The 13,074-nt window shown below is 37.5% G+C and overlaps 1 protein-coding gene across 1 annotated transcript in view; it reads left to right on the top strand.

The window, feature by feature from the left end:
• Nucleotides 1-13,074, top strand: part of LOC124608439 (serine/threonine-protein kinase D1) — a 213,421-nt gene that overhangs the window by 186,162 nt on the left and 14,185 nt on the right. Inside the window, exon 16 of the mRNA XM_047139985.1 lies at nt 12,124-12,209. Within this exon, the coding sequence (XP_046995941.1) occupies nt 12,124-12,209 (86 nt within the window). The remainder of the gene's footprint in view (nt 1-12,123; nt 12,210-13,074) is intronic.

Here is a 13,074-nt window from a genome sequence, read left to right as displayed (position 1 = left end):
TTGTTTAATCCTTATTGCTCTTAGCAATGTCATAATTTATTATTTGCTGAATTTCAAGATTTTGCAGATTTACAGTTCTTTATTTTCTCTTGTTAGCTCCAGTGCTTCTTGTCCTATACACTGGTAGACAAATTAAGTGTTTTTGTGGTTGGTTTATGGTATTATGTAGTTGCTAGCTTGCTGCTGCTGAGTCAGAACACTTCATGAGATCTGTCACCCGACGTAACATTTAACTTATTTAACCTTTTTCTTTTAATCCAGTTGCTGTAGTTGATTTTCTTGAAGTAGAGATCCTGCTGCCAACAGCCTTGCTGCAGTGGTAACACCGGTTCCCATTAGATCACTGAAGTGAAGCACTATTGGGCTGGGCTAGCACTTGGATGGGTGACCATCTGGTCTGCCGAGCGCTGTTGCAAGTGGGCTGCAATCAGCCCTTGTGAGGCAAACTGAGGAGCTACTTGATTGAGAAGTAGCGGCTCCGGTCTCGGGAACTGACATACGGCCGGGAGAGCATTGTGCTGACCGCATGCCCCTCCATATCTGCATCCGGTGACACCTGTGGGCTGAGGACGACACAGCAGCCGGTTGGTACCGTTGGGCCTTCATGGCCTGTTCAGGCGGAGTTTAGTTTTAGAGATCCTGCAATTCAGTGCCTCTGAAATCCCATGTATAGCCAAGAAAAGGCTTGACGTCCTCATGTTCGGCAACTGTTATTGCAGAAAAAGAAGATAACTTCTAGAATGAGATTTTCACTCTGCAGCAGAGTGTGCGCTGATATGAAACTTCCTGGCTGATTAAAACTGTGTGCCGGACTCAGACTCAAACTTGAGTCTTGGTCCGGCACACAGTTTTAATCTGCCAGGATTTTTCAAGATAACTTCTATTCATATCATGACTTCTATTCATATCATGAAAAAGCACGTCCACTACTTTCCTTTTAAAAACATATATTTTCTTGACTGGGTGTACAGATTATTAGTGACTTGTGAATTTGAGTAGAACACATCTTTTCATATTACATGTGCCTCGAAGGCTGAACATGTTAATCCAGATTACAGTATATTTCATTTGTCACAAAACCATCCTGTCTTTGGTTTTCGTTCTTGGAGAGTGTGGTTGCTCTTTGACTGTCGAGCCACCGCCAAACTGTAACACCAAAATGTAAAAGGTCCTGCCCACAGCAGGTGGAGCCATGTATTTGTCATCACATCTTGCCATTTTCTCGTATTCTACACCTCCCATTTAATGTCTGCATATATGAAAACAAACACACATTCACAATATACGAGGTCTGTTAAAAAAAAAATTTGAACATTTTTAATTTCACACCAAAGGTGTATTGGAGTGACATGTGCTTGGCATCCCTGCACACGCCTGTTTGTAATGTGTAACTGTTGGAAGTTTCATTGTTGTATATCTGTCAGTTCTTGTTTAGTGCCATATTGAGTAGAATGTTGTGTCACATGGTTTGTGAATTTCGAGATGGCAGAGTTAGAGGACCAAAACGTCTGCATTGAATGTTGTGTGAAACTCAAGAAAACCTTTGCAGAGGCACACCAAATGATGCTGGAAGGCTACAATGATGAGTGATTATGTTGTACTTGGTGTTACAAATGGTTCACACGGTTTTAAATTGGCTGGATGGAAGCTAAAGATGACACTTATTCAGGGCCCCATTCAAAGTCTATCAACAACACTCATGTCAGGAACATTTATGAAATTGTATGTGCCAATTGAAGACTGACTGAATGAGTGATTGCAGAAGAATGTAATGTATGAGTTAGATTATATCATTAAATCCTGACACAGCATCTCAGAATGCATTTTGTTGCTGCAAAGTTCGTCCCACGGCTCATGAGTCAAGACCAGAAAGACCTTCACCTCACAATCTGTGAAGAGCTTTTGGATCACACAAATGAGAATGAGATGTTCCATGAGAGACTCCTAACAGGTGATGAGATGTGAGTCTATGGTTATGATGTTGAAACATCTTCCCAGTATGTCAGGAAAGGTTCTCCAAGACTAAAAAACACTCCTCAGGTAAGGCCAAATGTCAAATCCATGCTGATAGTTTTCTTCGACTTTGAAGGACTAGTTCATCATGAATTGGTGTCAAAGGGACAAACTGTTAATCAATGGTACCATTGTGTTGCGATGCCCGCAAAAAAAATTTGAGAAGGAAACGGCCTGAAATGTGGCGAGACAATTTGTGGCTCTTGCATCACAACAACACACCCACACATTCATCCTGTTGGTGCATTACAGTTGCACAAAAAATGAAATCACTGTGCTGGCTCAACCTCTGTATGCTCCAGACCTGACCCTGTGGACTTTTCTTGATTTCCCAAGTTGAAAACCCCATTGAAAGGATGAATATTTGCAACAATAGAAGAGATAAAAGAAATTTTGCAGACAGCACTTACCAAGACCGCTTCCACAAGTGGAAATCAAATTGGAAACAGCGTATTAATTGTGGAGGAGAGTATTTCAAAGGAGACCATGCACAATAAGTAAAAGATAAGCATAGGAAAAGTTTGTGAACAAAGCTCAGGAATTTTTTGAATAGACCTCGTATGTTCCACAATTTACTCCCTACTTAATATTATTCTGTCACGATCATCTTTCCTTGTACTACACTAGAAGTGTAAAATGTTGTTTGCCCAAGCAGAATGTAACATTTCAGACTGTAAAAATCATATGTTTTTGGGGTGAAGAACTCACTGAGCCATGTTCGGAGCGCATTTTCATCTGGCAAGGTAGCTCCGTGAAGGTTGGTCGGTAGAGATTTGAAAACGTGAAAATATGATGGCACAAGATCAGGTGAATAAGGTGGGTGTGGAATGACTTTCCAGACCAACTCTTGTAGAGTGTTTTTGTCAGACTAGTAGAACGTGGGTCGGCTTATTGTGAAAGAGCATCACTTCCTGCAGTCTTCCTGGTCATTGTTCTTGGATTGCATCTGCAAGATGTCTCAACTGTTGACAATAAATGTCACCAGAGATGATTGCACCTCAGGCAATCAGTTCATAGTACACTACACAATCATGGAGTGAGGTGGCACAGTGGTTACCACACCGGACTTGCATTTGGGAGGACGACGGTTCAAACCGAAGTCCTGCCGTCCTGATTTAAGTATTTCTTGATTTCCCTAAATCACTTCAGGAAAATGCTGGAATGGTTCCTTTGAACGGACATAGCCGACTTCCTACCCCATCCTCCCCTAATCCGCTGAGACCGATGACCTTACTGTTTCGTCCCCTACTGCAAATCAACCAACCACACCGTCACTGTTCCACCACATGCAAAACATTATCTTTTCCGAATGCATGGAGGTCTTCGTTTGGGCTCAACAATTCTTTCTTTTCCTTATGTTAGTGTAGAGACACCTTTTTGCATCACAAGTAATGATACAGAACAGGAATGGTTGGCGTTGTTCATGAGCCAGATATGCAAACAGATATGTACATATGGTCACCCACTGATTTTTTTTTTTTATTTTGGCTTGGAGCATGTGGTACCCATACACTCAATTGTTTGAACCTTCCTCATGGTATGCAAATGTCACATGATGTTGGAATGACAGTTCATCACATTTGCCATTTCTCGAGTACACTGACGTGGATCATAGTGGATTTATGCATTTAAATGATCTTTGTCAAACCCCAAAAGTCTTCCTGAACGTAGAGAGTAACTAATGACAAAACAAATGTCTTTAAATTAGAAAACCATCTTCTTCCCATGCTCTGTACAGTGGCATTATCCTGTTACATAGAGAAATGTTTCTTGGTGCATCCACTGCTGTCACCCCATTGTTGAATGTAAACAGAAGAATATGTCATAAATGTTCCAATTCCTCCATGTGACACTCCGTTTTCTAGTGTTCTCAGCTCCACTCACTATCTCCAGATGACAAAATAGTGGTATGATAATTCAAATAGCAACAGTGAACTACAAATAAAACATGACAAATGTTAAATAACCCCATAGCAAACAGAATACCAACATGCAAAACAATACTGCTGTGAACTTATGCACTAACCTAATATATATCTGCATAATCTCCTAATGCTATCATGTGTACCTACTACACCTTATCTGGTAACATCAACCAAAATACCAACCGATTATCATGGATAGTAATATACAAAATATATATGTGTAGCTCCAACTTTTTAATTGCATAATTTGCAGCGTTGTCCCCAGAATGCGCTGTTGTCCCCCTGCTTCTGAGTTAAGTGGAAGGATTGAACCAGATATTGCCAAGATTTTTTGACATGCTAGGTTGCGACTTCCTTGACTTGAGCCATAGTGTTAACAGTTTTGAGGCTAGCTACTTAGAAGAATATTGTGGCTAGGAAAAAGTCCATTTGTGCCATTTTTTAAAGAGTTACTGGTGCATACATAATTGATGTACCTTCAAAAGTAATACATACTAAAAAACAATCAAGTTTCAAGATTTATTTTTCTTATTTACGTTAGTTCATTGATAGATTACAAATTTGAAAACAACAATGACAGAAAGTATGATTATCCTCTCAAGGGAAAAAGTGCAAGGTAAGTGTTTGATAATTTCTTCCTTTTGAGCTTCCAAAAATTTCTTGCTCACTCATCAAATGTGATGTATTTGTAGCAGAATTACCGCAGACTGTGAAACCTACAAATTACTTCATTGTGACCATGTTGGTTCAGTCATTCATGACAGCAGCTGTTACATTCGGTAAGGTTTCTTTCAAAATAATTCTTAGAAATTGATAACAGAATGCAGCACCAGCCAAGGGGCAGATCATGGTGCATATGTACATTGTTCTCCCATGAAATGAGTGCAGTTTTCGAGCAATAGGTGGTTCAAGTGTCAAGAAAATATTAGTTCAAACTATACTCTGGCTTAGTCTTTTTAGATTAGATTAGATTAGTACTTGTTCTATAGATCATGAATATGACACTTCATAATGATGTGGAACATGTCAGGTTACTAAAAGGTGTCTGTACAAGATATTACATGACACCTAATATTTTTAATTTTTTTGTGTGGGGGTTGGGAAATTACCCACTTACTATATGCAAAAATTCATGTAATGAGTAGGAGGAGTTGCCACATTAGGAAATTCTTTTAATTTCCTTTTAAATGCTATACGGCCATCTGTCAGACTTTTGATGCTATTAGGTAAGTGACCAAAAGTTGCAACCAAGCTATGCTCGAGTCTGGTCTCCAAAGTGTCAAAGACTGTAGAGTTCCCCTACAATTAAACCATATACAGACCATATAACGCAAGATGGCAGCAAGCGAGTGAGGCGGTATTAAGCAGTATGACTATTCTGTATATTCAAGATTCATGTGACAAGTGCCTAGTGTCACATAAGCAATTCATTTTAAGAGTATGGTATGTGAATCTGCTCTTAAGATGACAAATCAGTGAACAATGCGCAGTATCCCTAGCAGCCAAGTCGCCGAGAAAGCAGGAGTCAAGCCAACACTGGGAATCATGACTGCATTGCCCAGCATCATTGACGTTGCTACACTCATCAAGGGTGAGGTATGTGCTGTCCTAGAAGCACAGGATATGCTTGGGCTTGTTGTCCAGCCCCTCAATGATGCTGGCATTGCAGCAGTGCCAGATAAAATACAGCAAACTCTTGGAGGTAAATGCAAGGAAGATCCGTGCTGTGTACAAGTCATAAAAAGAAATTAAGGATAGGGCCCAATTTCCCAAACAGTAACTGATTGAAAAATCTGACCCCAAAAATATCAGAGACGCAATAATTTCAGACTGTCTGGAATTCCAGAGAATAGCAGAGATAGTGATGAATCTTATTCACGAGAAACTAGGCTTGCATGGGACATTGAATGACATTGACAGAAGTCATGGGGTGGGATGTAGGGTGCCAGGATGTACAAAAACTAGACCAGTGTAAGTGAAATTTGTGTCGTACAGCAAAAGATCTGAAATCTTCAGACTGGAGAAGAAACTCAAGGGTCAGGTCTGACAATACAAGAACATCTTGCCCCTGAAAGTTCAAACATTTTGAATAATGCAGTTTCGAGATTTGGGGTATGAAACATATGGACAAATGATGGCAAGATAATGGTTAAGACCAAAAATGGAAAAAGATCAGTTTGCTATGTAAAGGAACTTGAAAACCAGTGCTTTAGGAGCTAAGAACAAGTCAACTCTTGCTGCCGCTAGTTTGTGTGTTTATATTATTATTGTAGATTGTAGTTAACCATAACTTAATTAATGTGTTAAATGTTTTGGTCAACTTCCTTACTGATTTCTGCTTTTTATTGTTACTTAACTTTGTCAATTACTGTACCAACTGAGTCTTACTTCTTTTTTTATTTAGCAGTTTATCATCATATTGTTGTTACTCATCATTAGAACCATTAATCCTACAGCACTAATACCTCCTTACTTATACTAACAGTACATTAACTGTATGTGTAGATCTTTAAATGGATCATATTGACGGCATATTGTAATTAATAACATATTGTTGGTGTAAAGGCTTTAATGCAAGAGTGCATATTGTACAACAGTGGTTTTCAAAAAGGCACACAACAATGCTACAAGTGTTAACATTATTATTTGAGAACAAGGGTCATTATTGTGCGAAAATTGTCATTTGGATATAAAATGACTTAGTAATGGGAATCGTGCAGGAGCATTATGGGCAATCGATGCCCACATTTTTCTGTTGTTCACTGCTTATTGACTTGTTACAAGCTGCACAATAAACTGTTGTTATGCGTTTCTTGGAGTGGTGGTGGTAAAAAGAGTATGATTGGAGTGGTCTTGTGTCTGCAACTATCAGAACAATTACTATTTGTGTACTATTAACCACCAATGCAATGAAGAGACTCTTCCCATCAGACTCGGTAAATACTTTATTCAATTGCACAGGGAGTTGGTTCACGAATACTCAATTGAACATTCTTCATGAAAGTAGAACCAATGCAACAACTAGAACATTCATAGCCAAAAGTAACTCTGCAACTAATTAACAACAGAATGAAAAACTATTCTTAGAGTAAGCACACAAGTGTCATAGAACACAGAACGTATGGCAGCTGTCACGGGAGCACTTTGACAGAGTTACAAAATTACACATGTAAACCGTGCAACTTGCACTGCACTGTAGTGTCATTTGTGTCTGCTACATCAGCCCCCACCGGAAAAGGGGGAATGGTGTCCAGAATCTTGTAGGGAAATGTACTTGTTGACTTGATAGTAGATCCGCAGAAGAAATGGTTGCTAATAGGAACTTTTATGAATTGTGAAAAACATGCAGTATTCTCTTCACCATAAGAATAATACGAATATAAACATTTTGCCATGTATTCTTTCGTGTTTGCTGCTACCTCATTTAAATCTTGTCCGCCTAATAAACTACGAAACTAGAGTGAGACAACAGCAGACGCGGAAGAATATACATACCATGTCATGTTTATATTCGTATTATTCTTATGCCTAATAGTGATACAGTCAGAAATGAAGCGACTAGAATTTTAAATCTAAGATGACTCTAATTTCTGTGCACAATGTAATGTACTAAAGAGGCGTCTGCAAAGATTTTCAAACGGAAAAAATTTTTGCTAAATTCTCGTTCAGAACATCTTCTATCATACACAGTTTATTATTTGATTCTTGTTGATCATTCTCAAAGAAAGCAGCAGTGTAAGTAGCAACGAATAGCAGTCTCATGCCATTGTTTCGCTAATGAGACGATTCCTCTCTTTGTTTTTTTTTTAATTGTAAGCGGCGGTAGCGTGCACAAAAGCAAGCCATGCCGTGAGCGGCGACAGGCCATAAACCCTCATTTTCAGAATGCGACAAACAATGCATGACACAGTACAGTAATACATTTTCAGCTTTGCGTGACGGAAATGAATATGCATGCCTTTAGCATTTTCTTTGGTATTTCAGTGTATAAAGCTCACTGAATATACTATGCTAACTCGTTACTGCCAGACACAGTTCAAAATTTTATGAAAATTCTAGGTGCAATATTGTACAAACATGGTCTGTCACCCTCAGGCAACACACTCCAACTTCCCTATAGCAACAGATTGCCACAGCATATCTGAAACCGAAGATTCCACTGCCAACGACCAGCCCTAACACCTAACACTATTTATGCAAAAGTGCCCCCTCCAGAGCATAGTTCTCCATTCCTTGCCTCCCATGGGTTGTCATGCTAAAGTTGCAAAAACTACATGTATCTATGTTTATGTTGATTACAATATGTTATATGATCAGTTGGGTTATAAAAGTAAGCTCCTCAACATGTTGATCATTTTGGTACATTATACTTTGTTTTTTGTGTGATAAATTAACACGATTTAAATGAAAGTTAATGTAAGTAATATATTATTCACTTGAAAGTTAATTATGCTGCTTTCACTTATTGTACAAATACTATTTACAAATCCAGTGAGTAATTATTGATTGTACTTCACATAGTGAGGTAGCCATTTGTAATTGCCACCACTACCTTGCGCTTGGGCCTGATTTAATTACGAATACACTACATACACTGTTCATGTTCCAAACCAAGAATATAAATACAGATGTTAAAAATAATGTTTAATTCTGTAATTAAATTGCTTGTTGTGTACAAAATTTTTGGGGTGCAGATGAAATCTTAGGCTCACTGCACTTGTCACACTGATTCTGTGAAATTAGTGTGTTTGTTTTATTTGCAAACCGTAGCTTATGTTATTTTGCATATGGAAGTAATTTTGTATCTTTTAATCAGTGCAATTTGCTAAGGAAGTTGGTCACATTTGCATCCATCTCTGAGACTTCCTAAACTCTTAACCATCACTCTCGGGTTTCAAAGGTGCCTTCCCATTCCACTGACTAGTGTACTAGACCAGGCCACTTTAGCACTGATGCTTAAAATTTTAACTGCCACCTTGTAAATTTTGGTAGACTGCTGATCATGTCATTTGATAGGGTATGATTTTTCCTATTTTTAAATATGAAATCACATATACTGATGGGCTCGGTTGGTCTTCACTGTGTTTCTAAAATAGCCAATAGAACATGGAAATGTCTAAGAGGTGAGCAAAAAGTTTCCATTCTAAAGCCATACAGTCCAGAATCCGTATGCAAGTTAGGCAAAATTGCCATGAGGATTGAGGCAGTCATTCCACCAACGCACCTGGTTGAAGATACTCGTTTGGTAAAACATTCACATTTCCCCTTTACCGCATGCATGTCGGAAACGCACGAATACCACACTAATCCCTTGCCTACTTGTCGGTGCTTATACAAGGTGTCTCTCCTAACAGTTGTTAGGCCCATTTTCTCTGGAGTTTCAGTAGATATTTGCAATTCTGTTTATACATAGTGTAACTGGAGTCAGCCCATACAAATAGTGCTCATCACGTCTTTCATATGATGCCCATTGTCAACGTAAAGCATAGGCTTGTTTCCATGTGCCCATTCAATAAAGCAGTTTCAGATTAGTGTAGTGTGATATTTATTTTATTGATACACATTAACAGGGACAGTAAAAATCGAAGAATAAAAAGTACTCCAGCTGAGAAAGCATGCCCTGGCCCACACTGAGTGCTGCCGCCGAGCATGCAGCACTACTCGAGTTCTTGCTGGATTGCTGTTTATTCTCCACATTTTACTGTCCCTCTTGATACATATCAATAAGTCAAATATCACAGTAGGCTAACCTGGGATCACTCTATCAAATGGGCACATAAAATCCCCCTTTTATTTATTTATTTTTTTTTTTTTTTTTTTTTTTTTTTTTTATTTTTTTTTTACGGGAAATAAACCAACACTTCCTGTCGACAGTGGGCTTTGCATGAAAGATGTGATGAGCCATATTTGTTTGTGCTAACTCGAGCATGACAGTGCAAAAACGAAATTGCAAATATCTACTGAAACCCCAGAGAAAATGTGCTTGATGGTTCATAGGAGTGACACCGCGTGTACGTGCATCGGAATCTCCTTGTGTTGCATGTACATGGCAGCAACGTCCTCAAATAAAAACTTTTTGATCACTCCTTATAGTTTCTAAATTAGCTGGTATCATATTTGTTGTATGGAATCAAGTTGCTGAAGAGTGGCAGCTGTTCATTCAGTATGTAAAGAAACCATAGACATGCCTTCATGTTTCTTTCGACCATGTAGTTTTGCATGAATTGGAGTAAGATTTTATTGACAGCGACAGTGAGACTGACAATGATAACAATCTTGACTTTGTGCAAGAAGAATTATTTCAAACTTCAAATGATTATATCTGATTTTGATTTTATAAAATGGTTATTGAAACCATTGTGTGTGCTCTATTATGATGTTTCTTCATTTTATGAACTATGAAACATTTTTTCCCATTATTATAGCTTCAGAAAATGAACAGAGTGTAAAACAGCCATGTGCAAAGAGCCATATCTCGGGTCCATCACAAGAAAAACTGTGAAAATAATAAGTAATAATTTATAAGTATGGTTTTAGTATTTTAGTTTTCAACGATCGAAATAGACTAGTAAATTATTAGGACTTGAATGGTTAAAAGGAGTTATTTTGACAATAGTAAACTTCTATATTTTTGACAAAGCCTAACATTCATTAAAAGTACATGGAGAAAAGCTAAACATTCAAATAAAATAGAAATATGTAATGCAGGAGAAGTTCCAGGCATTTAAAAAATATTTCCACAGCTAAATGTTGGCTACTCATCTTAATAAAAAAAAAATTGAAGGTACATAAAAATGGCTGAAATTGTAAGGAAGGTCTCACATGTAGTCAAATTGAATTTTGCTTCTTGAGGATATGAAAGGGAGGCAGTAGTTTAAAATAAAATGAGACAGAGTTGTAGCCTATACCCAATGTTATTTAGTCTGTTCATTGAGCAAGCAGTAAAGACAACCAAAGAGAAATTTAGAAAGGATATTAAAATTTAGGCAGAAGAAATATATCTTTGAGGTTTGCTGCTGATGTAACTCTATGAGAGATGCCAAACTGTTTGGAAGATGACATGAATGGAATGGATAGGATTATGGAAAGACATTTACAAGTCAATATTGAATTAAATAAAGAAATGCTGAAAAGTTAGATCAGAAAATGAGACACTGAAAGTAGTAGATAAATTTTGCTGTTTGGGCACCAAAATAGTTGACAGTGGCTGAAGCAGAATGTGTATAAAGGCAGACTTTAATAGAAAGAAAAGGGTTTCTGGAAAATTGCAACTTTTTAATTTTCAGTGTAAATTTAAATGCTAGGAAGACTTTGGAAAAGCATTTGTTTAGAGTGTAGCTTAGCTTTGTACTAAAGTGAAATATTGGGATAAGCAGTTCAGAGAAGCAGCATATAGAAGCTAATGAAATGTAATTCTGTGGAAGGATGCTGAAGATTGGATAGGTTGAGTGCTTAACTGATGAATAGGTCCTCAGTTAAATAGGGGACAAAGGAAATTTTTTTGCACATATTGACTAAAATATTGGATGGTTACGAGGAAACACCATAGGGCATCAAGGCGTAGTCAGTTTGGTAATGGAAGGGGGGGGGGGGGGGAGGACGGCACTTTTAAACCTGTACAGACAGACCAGGGCTTGACTACAGTAAGCAGGTTCAGGTAGATGTAGGTTGCAGTGGTTACTCAGAGATGAAGATACTTGCACACGATAGAGTAGTGTGGAGAGCTGCACCATATCAGTCTTCGGAATAAAGATGACACCAATGCTGTCATATAATGTGTGTCCATGCAGTTTCATTACATGCATTTATTTCACCGACGTGAAATGAAGTAAGTTTCCAGACATATTGTTTGTGGGGTTTCTGTGTTTTCATTAAATCACTCCTGACATATGCCGGAGCAGTTTCATAAATAGGTTGCAATCCATACCTCACAAACTGAGCTGGTGCTCAGTCCAGTGACTCAGGCATCAACAAGATGCTAAACTATAACCTTATCCTTCTGTTTTCTCCTTTCTGTGACTTTATAAATATAATTATTTCTGGAGTCAATGCCATCAAACATTTTTGTCTCTTAAAGTTAGACATAGTAGTTATTTTAAATTCGATGTGTAGAATAATCTACATTGTTCAGTGTCAAGATGTTCTTAAATTTGTCAATAATGATAATTTTCATTTTGTGTTACAGCAATTGACCTCATCAATAATTTGCTACAAGTGAAACAAAGGAAAAGATTTACAGTAGATAAATCTCTTGCACATATTTGGTTGCAGGTGAGGTTCTTCTATTAATTTTTACAATGTACTCCTTACTCATAACAATTTCAGAAGGCGAAGATTTATTCGTTCTGTTCTTATAATCATTGTTAAATTACATTGAGGACTAAGCAATTACTGTTAAGTGACAGGTAGCATCCACAAATATTGATGAAGAAAACAAAACAGTAGATCAAATTAATCACACTTTCATAGCCATCAAGTGAGTTGTTATGCTCAGAATAATTCACAGTGGAACAAGGAATTATTGAAAAAGGTAATGTAGAATTGACTGAGCTATAAAGATAGATAAGAAAGTTACTGAAAAAGAAGCTGACACAAGACCCAATAAAGAAGAAATTATTATATATACCTGTATTGAGCTTATGCCTTGAGGTTTCTTGATAAAAATCTTCTATCAAGATAAGCATAAGGAAAAAGTGAAAGAGAAGTAACAGAACTAATAGCTTTTAAAATATTTTCCGTAGCAGATGCCCCACAAGTTGCAGAAACTAGTTGAAAATCATACTTTACCGCCCTCAGCTGATATGGAAGTGCTTTTTTTTATTATGTATTTCTTTATTATTTTTTAAAAGTCTATTGGTTTCAATTGTTACAAGTTGCCATCATCATTTACAAGAATTTTATCAGTCAAAGTAAATCTGTGGATATATGCCTGAAGTTCCATCCCATCTTAAATAACGTGAAAACCATGAACTGAACAGCAGATCTCAGTACATATTGTCCAGCAGATAAATGTGGCAATAATGTAATAGTGCAACATTGCTATGACTCCAACAAGGTTTTGTAAAAGCCATTGCCTCCATGAGTGAGAATATGAATAAAAACAGTACAGTCCTTTAATGGTTTCCATTGTCAATTA

This window comes from Schistocerca americana, chromosome 1, assembly GCF_021461395.2.
Source record: "Schistocerca americana isolate TAMUIC-IGC-003095 chromosome 1, iqSchAmer2.1, whole genome shotgun sequence".
Taxonomy (NCBI): domain Eukaryota; kingdom Metazoa; phylum Arthropoda; class Insecta; order Orthoptera; family Acrididae; genus Schistocerca; species Schistocerca americana.
Note: the sequence above shows the minus strand (reverse complement) of the source record. Positions and strands in the feature narration are given on the sequence as shown.